The sequence below is a fragment of the Montipora capricornis genome, chromosome 8 (genome assembly GCF_036669925.1).
Source record: "Montipora capricornis isolate CH-2021 chromosome 8, ASM3666992v2, whole genome shotgun sequence".
Lineage (NCBI taxonomy): Eukaryota > Metazoa > Cnidaria > Anthozoa > Scleractinia > Acroporidae > Montipora > Montipora capricornis.
The window spans coordinates 43303905-43329864 of NC_090890.1; the positions used below are offsets into that span (position 1 = coordinate 43303905).

Here is a 25960-nt window from a genome sequence, read left to right on the forward strand (position 1 = left end):
CTCCTAGTTACATTACTGAACAATTAGAGCCCTATGCACCAACTAGGAATCTGAGATCTTCCTCTAAAAACTTACTAAAAATACCACCCATCAAGCTAGTAAGTTTTGGCCATAGGTGTTTTCTCTTTTGCAGCACGCAGTTTATGGAACTCTTTCCCCGACATTATTAATTAGACAGAGTAGCTCGTTACCAAGTTTTATAAGACCTATACGAAAACATACCTTTTTAAAAAATGTTATAACTTAGATTAGCATGTAATATAGTCTTTTACCCGGAAATATAGTTTTAATATCTTAAAATAGTTTTAATATAGTTTTTACCGGAAAATTGTAAAAATCCATCCTATTACTGCTTGTAAATTTTCCTATATTGGATTGTAATTATTGCAAAGTGCTATTGGGCTAAAGTTTAAAGTTTAAATTTTAAACTTAAAATACAGGAAATGCAGTCTAAACTTGATATTTGGAATTCTAGAGCTTTGACACTATATGGCAAGGTATTAATTGCAAAATCCCTAGGCTTGTCGTCTTTGATATATTCAGCATCTATAGTTAACGTTCCTACAGATAAGCCTGCTAATGTAACAAGTAGACTCTTCAAATTTCTTTGGAAAAATAAAAGAGATAAAATTAAACGGAATGCTATGTATCAAGAACATGACAAAGGCGGCTTGCGAATGACAGATGTTGATGTAATGTTGAACTTCAAGTCATTAAGGTTAGCATGGATACCAAGGCTGTTACAAAATACTAAAAGCAATTGGAAAACTGTTCCTGAGCATTTCTTTCGAAAATGTGGTAGTCTTCGCTTTCTGTTAAGGTGTAACTACCATACAAAATACTTAGTAGGCCTACCAAAATTTTATAGGGACGCTCTTTCTTTCTTCTCCGAACTTAAATCTCTTTATAATTATAATCATAGCAAAGGAAATCTCCTGTTTAACAACCAGGATATTCTAATAGATGGTAAACCTTTTTTTCTTAAGGAGTGGTTTTCGAAAGGTGTTGTTTCAGTTAATAATCTGTTTCATGAATCAGGCCGCTACCTTACCTTTCAAGAATTTCTTTCGAAGTATGATTGTAAATCAAATTTTCTGGAGTACTCTGATCAAGTTTTAAGCGCAATACCAAGCTTTATGTCTAAAAAAGTGGGAGAGATGGATAACACGAGCGTGGAGGGTTTTGTCCAAGGGGCCCCATCTTTTATGCTAGATGAGAACATAGTGTTGAATTTAGAGAAATTAAAATGTCGAGATTTTTATCGGCTCTTGAATTTTAAACTACACAGTCAACTCCAGCTGGCTTACAGCGTTGGAGTAAAATACTTCCAATTCACAGTGCCTCATGGGGAGAATGCTTTAAGATGTCATATAAAACATGTAAGGAAACTAAGTTAAGAGAATTTAAATTTAAACTTCTTCACCGAATTGTAGTGACCAAAAAGGAATTGAAAAGATTTGGAATTAAAAGTGAAAATGACTGCTTGTATTGCGGTGAATCAGATTCCATAGACCACACCACTGCCAATTCACCTTGTCTTTTACTCGTCCAGTGGTGGGGTGGTTTAGTGCCACAAACAATACTAGTTTCAATCCAGAACCTAAGGAAATAGTGTTTGGCTTGTTTAAGCAATGCCTTGCTGGGCATGGGGCTGTGAGAAAGTTTAACTATACTTTTTTATACATGATGTATTACATCTATTCAAACAAGCTAAAAGAGAGCTCGATTATTTTGTCTGAATTTGTTAATGAGATTAATTTTAAATACAATGTTGAGAAATTTACATGATTTAATTTACTTTAGAGCGGTTTTCAAATGAGTGTCGTAAAACCAAAACCATAGTAATTACTTTAACCAATCAAAAAGGACGGAGACAATCCAGTAAACCAATCAAAACTCGAAGTAATTACACGTAGCCGACACAAAAGGCGGGAAAATGTGCACGCGCGAGCCACAATTGGTTTTGGTTTCACTTCTGATTGGTTGAAAAAGTGGCGCGAAAAATTTGAACCAATCACTGAGTGAAGTAGATGCAAAACCAAAGTAATTCGCTAATTACTTTCGACACTCAATTGAAAAACCGCTCTATTCGCCCTCTTTGACTAATTACTCAATTCTCGTGCATGTCAGTATGCGATTAGCTGCCTATTACATCCTGTTTTGGCTTGCATGTCAGATCATTAGTTGTATTTGTTTTCTTTTCTTTTTTTTATATATGTATCTTGTGCGATGTAAACTTCTGTTATGTTAAATAAATTTAAAAAAAAAAAGCTATTGGGCTAAAGGGAAATAGCGCCATATAAATAAAGCATTATTATTATTATTATTATTATTATTATTATTATTATTATTATTATTATTATTATTAAACTTAAGGCTTAACTCTTGCAATCGGCATTGAAAAAATAATGACATATTGTACAAAACTGGTGAGTATATTTCTACAAACTTTTAAATGCGTTTCTGTGGCCATGAAACTCAAAAATGAAAAAAAAAAAAAAAAAAAGAGAAAACATTTGGGCTTGACTCGAGGTTGGCTCGTGGCTCGTGGTTTACTCGGGCTCGCGTTTGTTCTTTTTTCATACGTGTCAGCTAAGTTGCAGAATGCGTTACCTGATTTTATCTGTACCACTGAGTTTACTAGCCTTCCAACAAAATTAACATGCTTGTGTTTCCAGGAATTTACATTTCAGTTGATTGTGCAGAAATAAACGTAAAGAACCGTGCGTGTCTCGTCTTCTCGAGACTGAGGTGAGAGATGGTTTCATGCAGACTGGGACATCTAAAATGCTGTGTTGTAAACATGGCGGTTCACGAGTGAAGTTGTCTCTCTGGCCTTTCTATGGAGGAATTCCAGGACCTTCCGATACAATTTGGGCACGTTTTGAAAATAACAATAACACGCAAACAGCGGTTACAAACATTTGCTTGAACTACATAACTTTTATAAACTTAACGTTCCGTATGTTACAACATACATCATCAGAAGTGATTAACATTCCAACATATCCTCTACCTCTGAAATGACTATTATCGACAATTCGCAATTTTCTCTGGAATGTCTGTTATCGTCCTTTTAAGAATACTCTTTCCCAGGACTTGTGGTAGCAGATGAAAAGAAAAAGAGAAAATGAATGACATCCGTGGACGGGATTTGAACCCGGAGCTCCCAATGTGAGGGAACTTTTTTTATCCACTCAACAACTAAAGATCAACTGGCTGACAACTGCACCGATTATTTATCAAATCTAATTCCTATATATAAAATCATTGCTGAATAGTGGTTAAGTCTAGTACTTGATTTTAAAATGGTTACCTTTCTCTTAAGGTTTGGTAACCGACATTTTCTCCTTTTTAAACTTGTTTCTTAGCCGGTGATAATACACGTTTACAGCGGTATTCGGAAGAAAAATATATTAATATTTTTTAAAAAATTGTTCTGTCAGTTAGTGTTGCGGTAGTCTAGTGGTTAAGTGAAAGGGTCATTAATCGAATATTCCCAAGTTCGAGCCCAGCGAGTTTAGGCATTGGGGTTCGGATTTTAAAAATAGATATTCATTTCCCATAATCCTTATATCAAGCGCTAAGCGTCCTAAATTGACGATAATAGTCAATTTAGAGAAACTTAGGAATTGTCGATAATAGTCATTTCAGAGGTAGAGGATGAGTTGATTATTCATTACAGATAAATTTAAATTCAAAAATATAAGTGTACGGACTGGGAACTAACGAAATTGATTGACATCAGAAAACGACAAAAAATATGCTAATAATAAAGATAAAGTTTCTCACTGCCAACGTTTTCACTTAAGGCTGGCTTTAGATCATGGATTAACAGAGACTCTTTAATTTTACAATGCATGTCTGATTGACCAGTTGCCATTATTTTAAAATGATCCCCACTTAATTCTATGGTTGATAAGAAAACATGATCAGCAATTGCAGATTCGTGACAATTTGTAGTTAGGGCTTTAAAATGTTCTGTTTTTCTGTCACGTAATCGGCGTTTCGTTTTTCCTATACAGAAATCATTGCAATCCCAGCAGTTTGCTCTGTACTCTACGTTTGACCTGAAGGAAAGAGCTAGTTTATCTTTGTAACGGAAAATAAACTTGATTATTTGAGTGTTCTGAAAAACTATTTTGAGGTTGAACATACCATAGAATTTGTTTATACAAGACCTCAGCTGTTTTGTGAGGTGTTTGCTGTGATGACCTAAGAAAGGTAGAACGATAAGAACTTCTTTTTTCCTAACTGTTTTTACAAGATCTTTTGGCTTATTTTGATGTTTTTCAATGACATCATTCATATGATATTTAACAGTTCCCAAAGGGTAACCATTAAGTAACAAGATCCTCTTGAGGTCATCTAAGGTAACTGTAACAGTCGGGTCAAAATCGCATATGAAAATGTTTGCCAAAACAGGACCAAGTGGAGAGCCCGGTCGCGCCAAAACGCAGACTGCAGACTGTGCAGACCAGGGGTAAAATATGGCGTTACCCTCAGGCTAACCTGGATGCTATTTAGGCCTAATTAGGCTAACCGAATGTTATTTAGGCCTAATTCAGGCTAACCGAATTTTCAGTTTACAGACGGTATGCACAGTCTGCAGTCTGCGTTTTTCAGTGTCCCTGGAGAGCCCATTGCTACGCCATCAATCGGGTCATAGTATTGACCATCAAAAACAAAATGACTCTTCTTTGTTGCAAACAAGAGTAAATTATTTAGGACCAATCGGGGTAATCTGGGTGGACTTGCGAGGGCATACAGCTTATCAACGCAAATTTGAATAGTTTCATCCAGTGGGACATTAGTAAATAGTGAACTGACATCAAAGGAACACATGAACTCGCCGTTGTGAGTGTACTGTTTGCCCCATTCTGCGAAACTGAAGGAGTCTTTAACTGAAAAATAGTTTGTGGAGATAGGTTGGAGGATGCTTACAAGGTTGTAGTTGTAGGTGTTCGTGGAAGAAACAATTGGACGAAAGGGACACCCAGTTTTGTGAACCTTTGGTAGACCATACAGAACCCCATGTGTGGAACCATTGGGTAGGACCTTTTGAAAGGTGTAGTCGTCAATCAGGTGATCTCTTTTTAGTTGTCGAAGGTAACAAATTAAACTTTGTTCTCCGGACTTTGTCGGGTTTTCTGTCAGTTTTTTTAATTTTGTCTCATCGGAGATCAACTGTTTCATCTTGGTCAAGTAATCGTGTACTATTTATTTATTACAATTTAATGGCATATTTACAACAACAACAAAAAAATAGTAATAAAAGAGAAAAAAAAGGCCATAAGGATAACTTGTAAAAGAGTTGCGTGACCCCACATAAAAACAAATCACCTCATAAAAAATTATAAAAATTACAATAAAATCACTAAAAAAATGTAATAATATTTACAATTTTGTTACAAATTTAATAACACTAGCCTTAAACTTGTCAACATTGCATGCCGAACGGACCTCAAGAGGCAAACTGTTCCATTCATCCACAATCCTATAAAAGTAACTGTTTTTAAGTATGTTTGTCCTGGCATATTTCTTTCTTAACGATTTAGTATCAAAATGTCTCAGTAAGTAACGGTCCTCTTGGCTATAAAAATCTAAGAATTGAGAAAAGTCAACATCTAAATGGCCATTGAGAGCCTTAAACAAGAAGGTAACATCGACAACGAAACGTCTTTGCTCAAGAGTTAACAGATTGAGTTTACGTAGCCGGACATCGTATGGTTCATTCGATTTTAAAATGAACCTGGTTGCTCTACGCTGAATTCTCTCAAGTTTGTTTACGTTTCTCTTGGTGAATGGACACCAGACGACTGAGCAGTATTCCAGATTCGATCTGACAAGGGAGCAGTACAAGGTCTTTAGAGTAGATTCATCCTTGAGATCCATGCACGTTCTTTTAATTAAGCCTAACATTTTGTTTGCCTTGGCAGTGATCATATCAATATGAGAGTTCCAGGATAAACCGTTGTTAGTCAATATTCCTAAATCTTTAAATTCCTTGACCTCCTCGAGAACTGTATCACTCAAATGTACTCTGTTAGTAAAGGGCACTTGTTTTTTAGTAATTCTCATGATCTTGCACTTTTTGGAGTTGAAATCCATCAGGTTGCGTTGGCTCCAATGGTAAAGTTTATCCAAATCGTTTTGGAAAAGCATCTGATCATCATCACAGTTTATTACTCTAAACATCTTGCTATCATCAGCATACAAAGCTATTGTGCTTGCAGAACAAACTACATCGGGTAAATCATTAATAAACAAAACGAAAAATAGTGGCCCAAGAATAGAGCCCTGCGGTACACCAGAAGTGATTTCTGTCAAAGAAGATGAAGAACCATCAATGACTACTCTTTGTCTTCGATTACTAAGGTAATCTTGACACCAGTTCAACAGCTCCCCAGAAATACCGAAATTACAAAGCTTGTGCAGTAAGGCCTGATGGGGAACACGGTCGAAGGCCTTCGAAAAATCGAGGAAAACTACATCAACTTGATGACCCTCATCAAGGGCTTTCGCCCACTTATGATGAGTCAAAATTAGTTGAGTAGCAGTAGCTCTTCCTTTGACAAAACCATGCTGCCAATCTGACAGGTAAGCTGAGACATGGGAATAAATTGCTGAGTACACTATACGCTCTTGACACTTTCCTGGAATAGACAGAAGAGAGATAGATCTGTAGTTATCCACAAGGTCCCTTTCATTTGATTTATGAACTGGTGAAATTTTGGCGAGTTTCCACTGTACAGGAACTCTTCCTAAGGAAAAGGATCTATTAAACAGAAGGGCTAGAGGTTTAGATAATTCTTCAGAGCAAACTTTAAGAATACGGGTAGGGATATTGTCAGCACCGGTTACCTTGGTGACATCAAGATTTTGTAGGATTCTTTTCACTTCGCTTGCAGTGGTCTTTATGCTCAACAACAATTTCGGATTAACAACGTCAATGGAAAATGTTTTTTCGGAAGTTGAGGCAGAATAGACTGTACGAAAAAATTGATTAAACAGTTCCACCTTTGTTGCTGGATTAGTAGAATGCGCTTCGTTGTAATAAACAATTTCTGGAATCCTCTTTCGTTTCGGCTTCATTGAATGGAATGACCAGAAAAGTTTAGGATTCGTCTTTAGCTTCATAGATAGATTTTTTAAATACTAAATGTAGCTCAAATGGATATGCTTCTTCGTAATTTTCCGCATTTCCTTGAATTTCAAAAATAAGTCAGGTGATCCACTAGCCTTCATTCGCTTCCATAATTTTTTCTTCTTTCTAATCAATTTCATTATCTCATTACTTATCCAAGGAGGTCTTGATCGACGGCGAAGTGTAACCTGAGGTATAAATTGATTGATGGCAGAAAATAATATGTCCTGAAACCTAGTCAGACAGTCCTCAAATGGGCAGTCAGAGATAACTGATTCCCAAGGTATGTGATGTAGAGTCTCCCGCAAGCCAATGAAATCTGCTCTCTTGTAGCAGTACACTTTCCTCTGCACATTCTTGGGTCTATTGGATTTAGCAACGAGTGTGAAGGTGAGAGGAGAGTGATCAGAATCAAAAGCATTCGGATGAACAGATACATCCTTAACAAGGAATTCGTTATTAGTCAAGACTAAATCCAGAATGTTTCCCTCAGTAATACCTAAACCACGAGTAGCAGACATATTTTTCTGAATTAAGAAGAAATCACCCAGGATATTGCAGAACTCCTCCGTACTAGGGTCAGATCTAAATGGACTTCCAGTATACCAATCCATATTTGGAAAATTGAAGTCACCTGTGACAATAAGGTTTGATAAGCCAGTTCTGGAATATTTATCCAGGAATTGTCTTAACTGAAACAAAAAAGTGTCTGCGTCAGAATTAGGAGATCTATAGAAGGCTGCAACAACAACACGGATCTCAGTTATGAGTCAGGCAGATTTCAAGGGCCAGCATTTCAACTTCAACTTCCAAGTCAAATCGACGGGAGCACGGTAGGTGATTTCTGACCGCTAACAACACCCCGCCACCACGTTGAATGTGCCTGTCTTTGCGGAAGATATTAAAACCATCCATCAAAAGCTCATGATCACCAAAGTTACTATCAAGCCAAGTCTCAGTGATTGCGACAACATCAAAAATGTCCACTAAAAGCAGAGCTTGCAAATCAAGAACTTTGTTGCGCAAACTTCTTGCATTTAACACCAAACACTTGGGAAACGAGTCGCGACTGTTCGCTGTGGAGGTCTGACTTTCGTCGATGGCAGAAACATCAAAGCCATCAGAGCCACGCGAGGCTTCGAAAAGAATCCGTAAAATTAAATGGATTCGTACAGTCATTGCAGCACCATTCATCATCTGAAGAGCTAAGAGCCATGTACAATTTAGGATCCATATTTAAGCATTTTATACGATGCCATCTATTACAAATATCACAAAGGATACCCTTCTGATTGGCACGAACTGGTTTTAAACAGAGAGCACAAGGACACTTCCATACAGGTGCTTTCCTCGATTTGGTCGAATCCGTATTTTGCTTTGGATTTTTATTAACAGTCGTGGGTCCAGGGTTCGGATGTACATCACCACAGACCTTGAAATAATTGAGATGAAAACTGGCATCACTATTGCTGTAATCATAGTTAGTTTAGAGTTGATTTTCCAAATTTCCCTCGATAGGTTCGTCTACAACTTGGTCGATGAAAACATGATCCAAGATGGCGGACATCACAGGCCGCGTGGTCGAATTTCTGAAGCGGGAGCTCGTCTGGGTTGCCATCATATGCGTAGTAAAACACCTTCGTGGGCGAACTTAAATAATTATCTGACAGTTTTGTGGTATTTTGCCCGAAATAAACCACTCGGAGAAGCAAAGAAAGAGTAGTAAGCGCGGAGCAACCAAAGATGCGTCCAGCCGCCATTATGCACTAAAACCCGAAACCTGCCACTAAAACCAGAAACGGAACCACCGGAACGAAACCACCGAAACAATGGAACGAAACCACCGGAACCATTGAAACAACCGAAACACCAAACGAAACCACCGGAACACACGCAACGGCTATAAAAACTTGGGTACTCATGGCCACTGTTCCTCTGTACCTCTGAACCCTCTGTTCCTCTGTTCCTCTGTACCCACTGTTCCTCTGTACCCACTGTTCGTCTGTACCTTCTGTTCCCTCTGTTCACTATTTCGAAGCCCGGTATATGAGAGACTACCCATCGAAACAGACTCGATTGCAGTATAAAATTTGACCTGTCTTGAGTCTTGAGTGAGGCTCCACCACTCCGGGCTGATTGTCGCTTACAAATTTTTGTCGAATGGTTTCCTTCAAGTTTCCTGTTTCAGTTGCTGTTTATTCACAATCTTTGCAGATTCCCTAAGCACACCAGAAGATTCTTTCATTTCATTATTTAAATCCTTTATTAACTATGTCACACAATGATGCGCACACGGCAACCAAGTGCAAACGAGGTTGGAACGAGAGTGTCTAATCGGCGTGGGTGGGTGGGTCGTGGGTCATGGCCTAACCCTTTTTTTTATCAACGACTGGAAACTCTCGAAACAGACAAGACCTAAGACCTAAGACACATTTGGACCGAGCACTGAGGGAGCTAATATTTATCTTTTTTTATCTTCAAACAAACACGACCCACCTACGCGATTAAGCCTCACCCGGTTCGAACAGTGCAAAGACCAAGGCAACAAACAAAAGTACGAGGCTACAAAGTTACGATAAATGAATGTTAACGCATTTGTAAATTATTGTATTATTAAAATGCATTTGCATTTTGCAGAGATAGTTAATGGTGAAACTGAATTTACCAAGTCTATTGTGAGCTTGCGTAGAAGGGAACAACTCTGAACAAAACGACTAATTTTACTTACAGTGAAACTACATCATGAGTGAAAGAATTTCAAAAAATCAATCATAGTCATTATGGCTGTTTCGATGGTTTTGGCGGTTTCGTTCCGATGGTTTCGTTTCGGTGTTTCGATGGTTTCGTTCCGATGGTTTCGTTTCGGTGTTTCGGGTTTTAGTACATGCCATTGTGGCCAATAATTTTACTTTGCGGTATTTCACCAACGACTTCGCGAGCATGAAGCGAGTGTCTTCATCACTGTGGCTCGTATTGAGTGTGTGCATCGCATTTTCAAGTGCCAAGACATTATGTTCGCGGATCTTCTTTCAAAATATCAACGAGGAAACCATGCCTTACAAAATGATCGAAGGAGTTTACGTCAAGGAGGATAAAACCCACAACAATTTTCCGCTGTACAAAAGGGAAAACGATAACCTGGTGCTCTACTTATACACGGCCCAGAATGCCAAAAATTATCTAGTTTTTGGACGCGGTGTCCTCGACCATTTCGGGATAGCTGCTACACTCTACAGTTCTGTCAATCCAACATTTTGGCTCAGCTCTGGAATTCTGGACGGAGAGGATGTCTTTCAAGGATTAATTAGTCAGTGGATGTACTTTAACGCACGTGAACAAATTTATGACTATGTTTCCTCGAGCAGCTTTTCGACTAAGATCAAAGCTGTCTGCGTCGACGAAGATTTCAGAGAATGCAACTCGGACAGGGTTTACTTAAACAAGACCTTAGACGACGGCAAACGGAATGTTCTGACAAACAGCAGTCAAGATTATTTCCGTAGAAGACAAGGCGTCTTTCGCAATCTCCGCCCAGTTTATGAGCACAGTAGAAGGTTAATGTACTTACAGTACGTAGATGATCATTGGGTTGTTACAAGAAAATTCTGGCCCAGCGGTTGCAATGTTGCGACTTACATGAGAGTCAAGGATTTGGCTTTGCGGCCAGAATACATAACCAAAACGTGGTCAGGATATTATAATGGCGTTTGGAGTGACATAGCAGACGTAAGAGTGCTTTGTCGGGGTGTGACATCGATGAAGAACACTTGCGCGTCACGGCCCTGTTATAGTAACGCAAACTGCGTTTACACTTCCGGTAACGAAACCCTTTGTCTCTGCCCACCAGGCTACACTGGCGTCACATGCGCAACAAACACACAGTGCCCCACCCCATCCCCCTTGGCCAATACAGAACTGAATTTTGTCTACCCGGGAAGACGCCCTGGTTATCTTGGTATGTCGTTCTGCAGTTCCACGTATCCAAGTGTAAGGTTTAATATGTGTGATTAGATCTTTCAGTCCATTCTGGAGTAGACAAGGGCAAGCCTGTAGAGCTAGTACCACGAATTCACTAATTCACCCTCCTCGAAGGACTCGCATACGCTATATCTTACCTGTGGTCCTGACAGGAGGAGTACTCTTCCCGTTGCTCTTGGCCTTTGTTATCTACTTCCGTGCCAAGTGTGCGGTAGGATGTAAGGAGTCCAAAGAAGAACAAAATGATCTGAGGAGGCAACAGGAAGTTGGCGAAGAGCTTGGAAGAAGACTGGAGCAAGTTGCTGGAGCTGGAAGACAAGAGGAACTTGACCGTAACATTCAAGAGTACCAAGATGCTGTCCAGAATTTCTAAGACGAGAACGACGAAAAAGAAGTGAAACGTAAACGAGGCTTCTACAGAAATGCAAGCTTGTGGAGACTCATCTCCATGCAAATGTATTTTTCGTTTTACTTATGGCTTATTTACTTCGCTGGTTGTGGAATCTCCCAATGTACTCGCTACGCGCTCGTCTTCGAAATCTTGAGGACCTTCGCCATCGTTATGTTGTGTATATCGCCAGTTGTCGTCATCATCGAGAGTTTCTTCAGCCACGAGTTGTCCTACCTGTCGAATATCTTGCAAGACCAAACGGCTTGGAGCTACATACAAGAAATGCACGAGGTTCCACCTCAGATAGTCATGATCGTGGAGTGTTACCATTATGAGACACGTGTGCGTGTAGTGTACTACACAGACTCCAATGGCAACACACAGTCACGCACAGAAACGTACACAGAGAAAGTAACGACCTTCATTGACCAAGACGAGTTTTCGTTTGGATCCTGGGTTGACGTGTCCAAGAGAGAGATGCCACCAATTGGTCATTCTTCACTTACTCGGCTGAAGATAGACCCTTGCATACTTTTCGGTGACCAAGAGACAGCTGATGACTATGCAAGTCAAGTGGCCACCATGATTGAAAGAAACCGTCACAGGGATGTCTACACAGATTACTCCGCCAAAAGACAAATCCCTGGCCTAAAAAAGAGGATTTCGACATCTGTGAATTTGAATGTGAGACCATGGTGGATTCGTAATGGTTACTTCTGGCTTGCTACGCTATTAATGATGACATGGCCTTACCGCTGGTTATTCAGAGCTAAAACAGGTAAAACCTACTATATCTTGAAGAAGAAGATGTACAAGAAAGAGTACCACACACCCAATGGAGGTGGATATCACAGATCCCATTGCCGTCCTGTCAAATAATGCACCGTCCTCGGTGGGCCCTTGTGCTGCAAACAATCAGTCCTCTGATCCAATGACAGAGGTGGACGCGATGAATACATCTTTCCAAAATTACCACCCACCGTATCCCGCAGTCGATACACCCGCGGGACAACCCTCTTCAGCTGGACCACATCCGAGTGCCCCTCATCTGGTGCATGGTTTGGGTGCTCCACATCCACAAGTTCATGACCTGTCCGCTGTTGGACCTGCTCAGTTTCCATCTCCTGCAGCATCTGCTGCTTACGTGCCCCACCCTGGTGGATCTGCATTGCCACCATACTGTTCTGGACCTCCCGTCCCCCCATCTTACGAAGCCAGACCAGTGCCAGAAGCACCTCCTCCATCATATGAAGAAAGTGTTGGCTAAGCTGCACAAGCAATTGCAAAGCCGAAGTGACTTTAGTTACTACGCAGACGTTCTTAGGGCCTTGTCACGCGTTCCTTCCCCACTAGACTGCGAGCAGTCGTCTTTTCTTCCTCATATCCAACGCTCGGTTGGATACATGCAAGTTTAGGGTAAAACCGAGAAGGGAGTGGGTCCAGGCTACCAGCTCGAGTGGCGTGGGTCGCGCTCATGGTAACACTCGTGCCCTCGTAGTCTAGAAGAACAAAGACTGCTCGCAGTCTACTCCCCCACTAACGTCTGGTGAAACGAAAAACCACCTCCATTCGTGGATTACGGACCAATCAGAGGCCGTTTTCCAGTTTTGGCTTAACTCGTGTTTTGTATGGTATTCTGTCGCAGCATGTGATTAGCTATGCACACCACAATTATACAATGCTGATTGGTGTTTTAAAATAGTGGGCAAACATTCGTTGAACGGAAGTGGTTTTACGTTTTAGCAGACGTTAGTGGGGGAGGAACGTTTGACGAAGCCCTAAGAACGTCTGGAACAGGACTGAAACGTAGCATTGTATTTGACAGAGATCTCTTACAACGTAGGTCAACTCTGGTAGTGTAGAAGGAGTCCAGTTTAATTATAAACTCAACAGCAAGTTTTGACCCTCAGATTAAGTATAAACTGACCATATTTGTATTCTCAGTATTGGAACTAGCTCTCAATGGAGGCTAATGCGGGGGAATCTATTCAAATGCAAATACTTTTTAACATGTTGCCCCGCATTAGTCTCCACTGCAAGCTAGTTCAAGTCCAATACTGAGAATACGAACATGGTGTATTAAGTCCACTTGGACAATAACCCCTCTGACTTCAAAATGAAGCCAGAATTTCGAAACGTCATAAATTTAAAGAGTTCAAAGATAGTCTGACGTCACGCGTGCTAAGCCAATTTTGTACTTCCGAAATTTGTCCATGTAACCTGAGATTCAATTTTATATTTTTTTATAGAATATTTAATAGTTTGATTTTGTTCCACGTTACCAGGAGCCTGACGTTACATAGTTTTATTACACATAACATGAGAATTTTATTCCATAAAGCTCATTTGTACAAATCTATACGCTTTATTTTCACATGTGAAAAAGGCCTATACAGCCAATCAGAATGGCGTACAGCTATTTCACATGTGGAAGTATAACCAATCAACGATAGCGTTAAGGCTTTTCTATGCGGCAGGTACAAAACGCAGGTCACAGGGCACAGGGCACAGGTCACAGGTCATTGTTTTACCTATACAGGAAGTATCCTAAACATTCATAAAAGCTAACCTCAGGCCTAAAAACTTTTCTTTAGGCCTAATTAGGCCTAAAATTAGCGTTTATGAATGTTTAGGATACTTTTCTTTAGGCCTAATTAGGCCTAATTAGGCCTAAAAAGGCCTAATTAGGACTAATAAGGCCTAAGGTTAGCTTTTATGAATGTTTAGGATACTTTCTGTATAGGTTAAATAATGACCTGTGACCTGTGCCCTGTGACCTGTGACCTGCGTTTTGTACCTGCCGCTTTTCTATGCCAATCACTCGTGCATCTCGTGCAAATCGTACTTTGTTATTGAATTAAATTAAATTTGCATTTGGTTCTATTGTTAGTAAGTTTTTGTTTCTAATTCGCGTTCAGAAAGCTATTTTAATGAAAATTCTCATGTTATGTGTACGGTGGCTTTTGGAATTGGGAGTGCACTTGTGGGCCACCGTATTATGTGTAATAAACAGTTTACGACGTAGAAAGTGCTTTGTACGGGGTTTTATTCTCTCTTTGTTTGTGTAAAAACCCTCACTCGCTCGTTTCTCGCTCGTTCGGGTTTTTGACACAAACAACTCGTGCATAAAACCCCGTACGCCGCACTTTCTATGACGTAAACTATATTTATTGTTTATGTTATTGCCTCTGAAATTCCTACACGGGGAAGTGGTAATAAAGTGTGCATGAAATCCGCCACGGAAACATGTACGTTGGTGACCGAATTCGGCATGCAAAAAATGTAAGTGGTACTTAATAATTTTCTATGCCAAAATGCAAGCCTTAATTTTGACAAAGCGCCATACAAAATAGTCGAAAGTACTCCTTCTTAGGACTAAACTCACTGGGACGATCGATCGACCTTCACTTAAGTAATGTTAAAAGTAATCTGGCTGTATCTGAAGGGTACTGAAAAATAATAAAGAATTTCTGCCCGCGCCTTGTCTTTTTTTGTCGCGATAACATCTTTTTAACACAGGCACCTCTCTATAGACCCTATGCAAATATCGCTGCCTTTAAATTATTCTTTTGTTCATATTCAAAATAGCCCAACTAACCTCGTTCAGGATGACAAATTCTTTAGAATTTTTGTCTCAAAAACGAGGTTAGTTGGGCTATTTTGAATATGAACAAAAGAATAATTTAAAGACAGCCATTTTTGCATAGGGTCTATTGCGCTTTAAGCGTTGACGTCTCCATCTTCCACGTTTTCTGAGAATTTAGTATTTCCCTTCCTTTTTCCGCGTTCCTGAATGATAAATGGGAAAAATATAAATTGCAGCCGGGTTTTGCAACAAACTGGAAAATTTTTGTTTTTGAATTTTGATCAAAAAGTTGAAGAAGAAACATAAATACCTGAGATCGATACTGTGCGCAAATTTCTAAATTCCTGACACAATAAGAGACAGGGGTTAATTTCCGGGTGGTCAGTGTTTGCTTTGCACATGTCACGTGTCTCAGCATTAAAACCAAAACCTCGCGCGTAAACGATATTTACTTAAAGGTATTTCACAAACGACTTCACGAGCATGAAGCGAGTATCTTCATCACTGTGGCTCGTATTGGGTGTGTGCATCGCATTTTCAAGTGCCAAGACATTATGTTCGCGGATCTTCTTTCAAAATATCAACGAGGAAACTATGCCTTACAAAATGATCGAAGGAGTTTACGTCAAGGAGGATAAAACCCACAATAATTTTCCGCTGTACAAAAGGGAAAACGATAACCTGGTGCTCTACTTATACACGGCCCAGAATGCCAAAAATTATCTAGTTTTTGGACGCCGTGTCCTCGACCATTTCGGGATAGCTGCTACACTCTACAGTTATGTCGATCCCACATTTTGGCTCAGCTCTGGAATTCTGGACAGAGAGGATGTCTTTCAAGGATTAATTAGTCAGTGGATGTACTTAAACGCACGTGAACAAACTTATTACTATGTTTCCTCGAGCAGCTTTTCGACTAAGATCAAAGCTGTCTGCGTCGACGAAGATTTCAGAGAATGCAACTCGGACAGGGTTTACTTAAACAAGACCTTCAAGGACGGCAAAGGGAATGTTCTGACAAACAGCAGTCAAGATTATTTCCGTAGAAGACAAGGCGTCTTTCGCAATCTCCGCCCAGTTTATGAGCACAGTAGAAGTTTAATGTACTTACTGTACGTAGATGATTATTGGGTTGTGACAAGCCAGTACAGGCCCAGCGGTTACAATGATGGTACTTACATGAGAGTCAAGGATTTGGCTTTGCGGCCAGAATACATAACTAGGACATGGTCAGTACATTATAATGGCGTTTGGAGTGACATGGCAGACCTAAGAGTGCTTTGTCGGGGTGTGACATCGATGAAGAACACTTGCGCGTCACGGCCCTGTTATAGTAACGCAAACTGCGTTTACACTTCCGGTAACGAAACCCTTTGTCTCTGCCCACCAGGCTACACTGGTGTCACATGCGCAACAAACACACAGTGCCCCATCCCATCCCCCTTGGTCAATACAGAACTGAATTTTGTCTACCCAGGATTACGACCTGGTTATCTTGGTATGTCGTTCTGCAGTTCCACGTATCCAAGTGTAAGGTTTTCTCTATGTGTGAGATCTTTCAGTCCATTCTGGAGTAGACAAGGGCAAGCCTGTAGAGCTGGTACCACGAATTCACCCCTATGGACCCTGCATTCGACACGATTTCCGAGGATACCTCCTCGAAGGACTCGCTGGCGAAATCCCACAAATCCCACAAATCCCACTGCTTCCTCTATCAATTTCGATGACATACCCTATATCTTACCTGTGGTCCTGACAGGAGCAGTACTCTTGCAGTTTCTCTTGGCCTTTGTTATCTATTTCTGTGCCAAGTGTGCGGTAGGATGTAAGGAGTCCAAAGAAGAACAAAATGATCTGAGGAGGCAACAGGAAGTTGGCGAAGAGCTTGGAAGAAGACTGGAGCAAGTTGCTGGAGCTGGAAGTCAAGAGGAACTTGACCGTAACATTCAAGAGTACCAAGATGCTGTCCAGAATTTCCAAGACGAGAACGACGAAAAAGAAGTGAACCGTAAACGAGGCTTCTACAGAAATGCAAGCTTGTGGAGACTCATCTCCATGCAAATGTATTTTTCGTTTTACTTATGGCTTATTTACTTCGCTGGTTGTGGAATCTCCCAATGTACTCGCTACGCGCTCGTCTTCGAAATCTTGAGGACCTTCGCCATCGTTATGCTGTGTATATCGCCAGTTGTCGTCATCATCGAGAGTTTCTTCAGCCACGAGTTGTCCTACCTGTCGACTATCTTGCAAGACCAAACGGCTTGGAGCTACATACAAGAAATGCACGAGGTACCACCACAGATAGTCATGATCGTGGAGTGTTACCATTATGAGACACGTGTGCGTGTAGTGTACTACACAGACTCCAATGGCAACCCACAGTCACGCACAGAAACGTACACAGAGAAAGTAACGACCTTCATTGACCAAGACGAGTTTTCGTTTGGATCCTGGGTTGACGTGTCCAAGAGAGAGATGCCACCAATTGGTCATTCTTCACTTACTCGGCTGAAGATAGACCCTTGCATACTTTTCGGTGACCAAGAGACAGCTGATGACTATGCAAGTCAAGTGGCCGCCATGATTGAAAGAAACCGTCACAGGGATGTCTACACAGATTACTCCGCCAAAAGACAAATCCCTGGCCTCAAAAAGAGGATTTCGACATACGTGGATTTGAATGTGAGACCATGGTGGATTCGTACTGGTTACTTCTGGCTTGCTACGCTATTAATGATGACATGGCCTTACCGCTGGTTATTCAGAGCTAAGACAGGTAAAACCTACTATATCTTGAAGAAGAAGATGTACAAGAGTACCACACCCCCAAGGGAGGTGGATATCACAGATCCCATTGCCGTCCTGTCAAATAATGCACCGTCCTTGGTGGGTCCTTGTGCTGCAAACAATCTGTCCTCTGATCCAATGACACAGGTGGGCGCGATGAATACATCTTTCCAAAATTACCACCCACCGTATCCCGCAGTCGATACACCCGCGGGACAACCCTCTTCAGCTGGACCACATCCGAGTGCCCCTCATCTGGTGCATGGTTTGGGTGCTCCACATCCACAAGTTCATGACCTGTCCGCTGTTGGACCTGTCCAGTTTCCATCTCCTGCAGCATCTGCTGCTTACGTGCCCCACCCTAGTGGATCTGCATTGCCACCATACTGTTCTGGACCTCCCGTCCCCCAATCTTACGAAGCCAGACCAGTGCCAGAAGCACCTCCTCCATCATATGAAAAAAGTGTTGCCTAAGCTGCACAACCAATTGCAAAGCCGAAGTGACTTTAGTTACTACGCAGACGTTCTTAGGGCTTTGTCGCACGTTCCCACTAGACTGCGAGCAGTCGTCCTTTCTTCCTCATATCCAACGCGCGGTTGGAAGATGAAAACATTTTGCAAGTTTTGGGTAAAACCGAGAAGGGAGTGGGTCCAGGCTACCAGCTCGAGTGGCGTGGGTCGCGCTTATGATGGTAACACTCGTGCCCTCGTAGTCTAGAAGAACAAAGACTGCTCGCAGTCTACTCCCCCACTAACGTCTGGTGAAACGAAAAACCACCTCCGTTCGTGGATTACGGACCAATCAGAGGCCGTTTTCCAGTTTTGGCTTAACTCGTGTTTTGTATGGTATTCTGTCGCAGCATGTGATTAGCTATGCACAACACAATTATGCAATGCTGATTGGTGTTTTAAAATAGTGGGCAAACATTCGTTGAACGGAAGTGGTTTTTCGTTTTAGCAGACGTTAGTGGGGGAGGAACGTGTGACGAAGCCCTAAGAACGTCTGGAACAGGACTGAAACGTTGCATTGTATTTGACAGAGATCTCTTACAACGTAGGTCGACATGGCTCTGGTAGTGTAGAAGGAGTCCAGTTTAATCATAAACTCAACAGCAAGTTTTGACCCTCAGATAAAGTATAAACTGACCATATTTGTATTCTCAGTATTGGACTGGAACTAGCTCTCAATGGAGGCTAATGCGGGGGAATCTATTCAAATGCAAATACTTTTTAATATGTTGCCCCGCATTAGCTTCCATTGCAAGCTAGTTCCAGTCCAATACTGAGAATACGAATATGGTCTATTTTACTTGAACAATAACCCCTCTGACTTCAAAATGAGGCCAGAATTACTTCGAAACGTTATAAATTTTTGCTAGTTTTTATAACCAAGTGTTTCTTTAGATCTTTAGTTATCGGAATTTTTTTATTGACAATAGAATAATAGTTTTTGAACCATTATTTTTTTTCGATAAATAGAGATGCAGTTTGAATACACCTTTCCAAGGAGTACCGCAAAGCCAACAACCAGCACCTGATTTGCAGGCTAAACAGCTTTTATTGAAACCTCTTCAACGCCCTAACCATCAATTTCAGAGAGCGTCCTTGATTGCGATAACCTCTTATGTTTCCTTTTATGTATCTTTTACATAATAAAACATGATTTGATTTAATTCACTTCCACGCCACGCCTCGTTGTCTATAGTGGGTATTTTATTTTAGCAAGGATGACGTCGGCGGAGGCGAGAACACCAAACAACAAAGGATAATGTAGCAAGCAATAGACGATATTCGTATTCTCGGTCTTGGACTGGAACTAGCGTGCAATGGAGGCTAATGCGGGGGAATCTTTTCAAATGCAAATACTTTCTAATATATTCCCCCGCATTAGCCTCCATTGCAAGCTAGTTCCAGTCCATACCGAGAATACGAATATGGTCTATTGGCCTGGACGTGCCACCCCGCCCCGCCCCGCACGAGTGTCAGAAACACGACGTGAACGGCTACGAGAATGTCATCTCAAAATATACATTCACGTTAGCGCAAGATTTTTAATGCGAGAATGAACCTGGTTTAAACGGCTGTCCATTGTAAGACGTGAACGAGACTGAATAATCGCTAAAGATTTATGATAGAGCCAAGTTATATTTTGAGGTGACGTTTTCGTCTACCGTCGCCGTCGTAGATCTTAAACTCCGTACTGGGAATGAAATGGACAAAAAATAAAAACGAACGTGTTGTTCCAAAGACGACGGCTACGGGAACGAGTGCAAGTGCTTCGGGGGAATCCAGACACCGGAGAAACAGATGCTATTTACTTAGAATTAATTTATTCATGTCACATGACTTTTTTCTAGAATTAGTAGGAAAGTAAAGGAAAGGAACTTCATTTAAGTGTCTAATCTTCTAGCGCTGTAGAGCACTAATCGGGGACACTAGACATTTGGATATTGTATCCAAATCTTTAAAGTGCCCCTGTGATAAATAAAAATCACTTCCTTTTCTTCTTTAGATTTTGAAAGTGTATTTGCTTAACGCATGACTGGCAAACTTTTGAGCTTTGATTTTTGTCCAAAGGCCGTTTACTGTACTTTGAGTGTAAGTTTTGCATTTCACGGTGCGCCATTACTCACGTTCAAAACTGGTTGCTTTGTGTTTAGTTAACATAGTTTTGAAATCCAATGAAAAATAAGAATTGATATTTTGGTCACAGGGGACTTAAGAAATTTGGATACGATATCCAAATCTGGGCTCGAGTTATGAATTATTAATGAGTTTTAGAAATGAATATGAAAAGTCTCAGGGTCGGTGCTGAATAAAAAAACCACCCCGGAATTCATCACCTATTCCTGGAGGATACCTAAACTTCGAGCCAGGATTCGAGCCAGGATTCGAGCTAGGATCCGAACCAGGATTCCAGCCAGGATTCGAACGAAGATGAGCTTTCTCCGCTATTTATTCTCGAATCTCTCGGTTAGGTTAGGTCTGGTTAGGTCTATTTGCGTTGGTTCTAGTCTAGTTAGGTCTAGTTAGGGTTAGGGTAGGTCTCGAGTTCTGGCTCGGATCCTAGCTCGGATCCTGGCTCGAATCCTGACTCGGATCCTGGCTTTAATCTTAGTTTATCTCCTATTCCTGGGTCTTTAGATCATGAACTGAAAGTATCTGCTGGAAATGATTAAATTTAATTCTGATTAAGATAAGAACACAATCCTTTTTGTGAGGTAATTTTAAAAACTGCTTTTTTCTTTGATTGTACCTCACGTCAAGGCGGCAACGATGGTGGAAAGATTAATAGCGAAAAAGTCTTTTGGGAATTTGACTCTATTATTATGCAAAACTTACTGAGCTGCATTGTTCTTGTTTTGGCACCAACATGGCCGCCTTATCACGTGAGTAAAATTAAAAAGAAATAACTTTGGAAAATAGTTTTTGATGGATGGAGTCATGCGGTCCCTTTTCTATACGGATTGCCTCGAATGTTTGTTCAATATGAGTGATTTTATCCCGAAGAAAACATTTACGCAATCATCTTAACAACAGAAAAGTGACAGTGAGGAGTCAAAAACAATTGACCAATGATTCACACGCGCATTTACCTGGAAGAAGCGATATTCTACTGCCTTAAATAATTTTCAAACGACTCGTTTGGCATCTCTCTTTCATTCTCATTTCAGTCACCATCACTACCATCTGTAAATTTGAAGCCCCTTGGAATTCTGGGTGGTGATTTTTCAAGAATCTTAATTCGGCCAAAGCAATCCACACCACTGGAATAGTGATTATCTTCCATTCTTGGCCTCTGAGGTAAGTTTCAGTTCGGAGAAAGGTAGTAGCAGACCATTGTTACCGAATTCAAATCTCTTCAAGTCGGTTATATAACTGTCTGTAGACCCGACACGAACGGGGATGCAATTTTGATATCACGTACTCGAGCCCCCTTTCCGCAAGTATTTGAAAATCACAATGCCGGCTGTTGCTACTAGGGCAGCCGCAAACCCCGCCACTAGCCAGTATGACGTCACAGCGTCTGAATTTGGACCACACAAATGCCTGCAAAGCGAATTTAAAAAAATTTATATGTACACCCGATCAAGCTAATTCTGGACTACTTTTTTTCCCTTCAGCATAAAATTACAGTTCACGCTTCTTTGAAATGCGAAATTCAAACCTCGGTTGATATGTGGGCACTGGAGTCCACCTTTTGTTGAGAAGTTACTGCGCTCTTACTTTACACAAGCCCAGGTCATTAAAAGGCACTACATCATCCCTCGCGCGCAACGAAATCTTGTCGAACTTTAAAGTACAGTCGGACCTCTATTAAGCGACCGCGGCCACCTTTTTTGCTGTTGCAAGTTTCATATGTATTGTGCCAGCAAATTATCTTTTCAAGCGAAATGGTGACAGATAATATGAAAGTGATAACTGATAACAACAAGAACTACAATTTAATCTCCAATTTCATCGATATCTATCGAAAAGGGAAATGACTGGTATCGTCTCGTTACACTTCAGAGCCCCACAACGGCAAACAGCAGTGATGGATTGTTTTAAATGGATTTAAAATAAAGCGTCCGTGATATCTTTTAAGGCCTAAGAAACTTGATATTTTGTTACACAGATTAACATGTTTTCCTGTACCTACTAAACACTACAAAATACTTTACATCGACTACACGCCCTCTGTGTTGGAGCAACAGAACTTACGTTTACTTTTAAACAAGCGTTTTCCTATATACAGTATAGGGAATAATACTAGGCTGACTGCCATTTCTTCCCAATTTATATAGTACCTCTATTAAACGGCCACCTTCTATTAAGGGGCCAGTTTTCAAAGTCCTGAGGGTGGCCGCTTCATAAAGGTCCGACTGTATGAGGAATTTGCATCATATTGCAAAGCGCAGTACAAATATGGTGTTAAAGAAGTCACAGAAAAGCTGTCGAAATAATCAACCATTTGCGAACAAAAAGCTGCACAATTCCGTCCTCCAAAATTAAGTGCAGCAGCAGATCAATAAATCGAATTTAACTACACCATCACCACCCCCAATAGTTGCGTTAAGGCCAATTGGTGATAGCTAAACGACCTCAAAACACTGTTCTTTTTTTAACAATGGCCACAGATAATAGACCATTTTCGAATTCTCACGGCTGGACTGGATCTAGCATGAAATGGAGGCTAATGCGGGAAATATTTTCAAATGCAAATTAACTTGCTCGCATTAGCCTCCATTTCATGCTCGATCCAGTCCAACCGTTAGAATATGAAACTGGCCTATTTCAACTGACGAAGAAAAAAAATGTGCCTCGTGGGGGTGGGGTAAAAGGCTAAAACTTGTTACAACAGACCGAATGCAAAAATGTACTAATTTTGTTGATCCTTGAAAAAAATTACATCATTTTTTATTCGAAATCAGATGATAACCACTGTTAGGAGCCTATCTCCTGCCACTGTACAAAATACACATGCAATGAAATTAGCTCAGGGTTTAGTGCCCGTAATTCGAGTTCAGGCCTCAGGCGTTCAAAGGCTAAATGACCCCATTCACCTGATGAACAACTGACGCCTGATGCACTTGATATTCGAGTGCTATTGCTAACTATTGCGCTGCTTCACCCAGTTAGATAAGTTGCTTTAGACACTTATTTAACGAAACGATCTTTTTAATTTTCATGTAGTTGTGACCTTTCAATTATTAGTTTTCTCTCTTGGCAGTATGCAGAATAATTGTCATCTGCCGCTATTTCATGACATAGCTCCTACGAGTTCCCCGATGCTCAGTGGTGGAGTATCCGAGCCGAGAGGTCATGGGATTTACCCTGGTGGAAGCGCTCGGATTTTTCCGAGTATATCCGAGTCATCGCCGAAAGTCCGAGCACGCCCAAGTCATCAACGTTAAATAAATAAATACCTTCCAGAAATCAAAAGAGGAGATCAGCTGCGTATACATACAGCAACAGTGTGTTTTACTTACGGGTGAACCGCCATTTGAGCCAAGTTGTTAAAGATGGGTTTGTAAGCCTCTGGTCGATTGACGGAAGAAAAGGACTGGATCGGAGGGAAAAACAAAAAACATGGCGGATTATTGACGGGTACAAACAACATCCATAGTGACAGCTCATCACTTTTTTATGACCAGCTGCCGGCCGATTTCTACATTCGAGGCGAGATCCAGCGGGAAAACAAGGGCAAAAAGTACCCATCTCTCCCCAGTTTCACCCAAGCTTTACTCTCGCCCTTTTTTTCCCGTGTGCTAACTGAGGGCTTGGAACTATTTCATTCCCAAGATTGAAACGTTCATTCTCCTAACTAGTCCCATAGATTTCTTTGTTGGGCAGTCATGAGAATTTGATGTTATATCAAGATCACATCTCTAAAGCGGATGACAATCTTCATTCTCAATACCCATCTGACTGACATTTCATTGAAACTGTGATGAGAATTGTCCTACTGATCACTCCGGGAGTCAAAGGGTTAAGAATCCTCAAGTGGCGCTCATTACCCGGGTTTAAATCATCCGAGACTGAACTTGATAGGGCAAGGCGCAGGCAGAGAAGGAAGGTGGAAGGGGGACAGCCTCTCCCTCCCCGGTAACTCGTTATCCGCCTTGGTTTAACTTCCGCCTTTCACATCTTACTTGCGCTGCCATGTTCCAATTCCCTAATCTTTCTCCCATGTTTTCCCTCTATTTCCGTAAAATATCTAGCTATCAACTCGTCAACAAACCTGAGGAGGAGGCAGTTTATTTAATGTACAGTACAAAGACGGCTGCATCTCAAAATCCTGTGAAAAAGAAAAGTAACATGAGCCCATTTCACATTTGCAAATACTAAATTCAACTCGGTTTGCAGTAGTCGCATGGAACTATAGTGCGCCAAAAGGGGGAATCCAGTAATATGGTTTCTATAGCAGCACAACCTCCTTCCAGCAGAGGAGGAAGAGCCTTGGGAACGAGGTTGATAGAAGCAAAGTCAAAAGACAGCTGGGATTTTCAGTACTGGAGCTGCATGCAGCGATTCTTGGTAACTGCATGAAGGTAGAAAAAGGGCTTATGGCGGCCATATTGGTGTCCAAAAAAAACACACTTGACCAGGTTCTATTTAACAATTAGACCCTCCGAGAGGGTACACTGGGTTGCCTGTGGTACGTGCAACGTTCCACGCAATTTTTTTCCAGTTTGGGGGGGGGGGGGGGCGGGAGGGGAAGGGCGGGTCACCCAGAAGTCATACCAGAAGTCATACCAGAAGCCATACCAGCAGAGGCCCTTTGGCTCACAGGTCCTCACACGTTCGTACGACGAAACAGATCCTTTTCTGAGGTTAAAAACCTGGCTACCGGCCTATTAATTAATCATTTGTCAGAAAGAAGAAATTCCTGTCCTCTTTAAAAAAAATTGACACGCATTGCTTACGTGTGGACGTGTGGTAGTGAAGTAACACAGCGATTTATTCCATAAAGTCAAGTAAGCTGTGTGTTGTCTTCCAGGAGATTCACGTTATCCTTGCGTAACATGTAGCTCTAACAGTGCACAATATTGTTTTGGTATTGTCTATCATTGTAGTGCCATGGTAGAAGTCTTGGGTAAATAGCCTGAGAAGACATGTGGTTACTAGCAAAGTACTGAGCCCAGAAAGATTGAAGAAAATAAATGGGAAGTGAAAAACATTGTCTTCTGGGATGACATGTTGACAGTTGTCTTTGCGTAATATGTAGGTCTAACAGTACACGATATTGTTTTGGTATTGTCTATCATTGTAGCGCCATGGTAGACGTCTTAGATAAATAGCCCCTTGAGAAGACATGTGGTTACTAGCAAAGTACTGAACCCAGAGAGATTGAAGAAAATAAAAGGGAATCGAGAAACATTGGCTTCTGGGCTGACATGTTGATCATGCAACTTCTTTCCACCACAAGTGTAAGCGTGCACTGACAGCATCTGACAGCTTTACAAACAAAAGTTGAAAGCTGAAGTTGAAAGCTGAAGTTTACCTGTTCGGCGGGGTTAGTAAGAAATATACCACTCAGTAACAGAAGCATAGGACCGAAAATTCTATTTTCATGCTATCAACTGCG

At 41.0% G+C, this 25960-nt stretch overlaps 2 protein-coding genes and 1 pseudogene across 2 annotated transcripts in view; 2 read left to right on the forward strand and 1 right to left on the reverse strand.

Moving 5' to 3' along the window:
• Positions 1-10014: 10014 nt before the first annotated feature.
• On the forward strand, positions 10015-12783 carry LOC138014047 (uncharacterized; annotated as a pseudogene).
• Positions 12784-15507: 2724 nt separating this feature from the next.
• On the forward strand, positions 15508-19686 carry LOC138059089 (uncharacterized). The gene has a single exon (XM_068904602.1). The coding sequence runs from the start codon at positions 15586-15588 to the stop codon at positions 18361-18363; it is 2778 nt and encodes a 925-aa protein (XP_068760703.1). The 5' UTR covers positions 15508-15585; the 3' UTR covers positions 18364-19686.
• A 1366-nt stretch (positions 19687-21052) lies between these two features.
• LOC138059471 (mitochondrial Rho GTPase 1-A-like) overlaps positions 21053-25960 on the reverse strand; it is a 33565-nt gene continuing 28657 nt past the window's right edge. The window contains exons 23-25 of the mRNA XM_068905093.1: positions 24614-24670; positions 23862-23935; positions 21053-21939 (exon numbers count right to left, since the gene is read on the reverse strand). Of these exons, the coding sequence (XP_068761194.1) occupies positions 21810-21939; positions 23862-23935; positions 24614-24670 (261 nt within the window). The 3' untranslated portion in view covers positions 21053-21809. The remainder of the gene's footprint in view (positions 21940-23861; positions 23936-24613; positions 24671-25960) is intronic.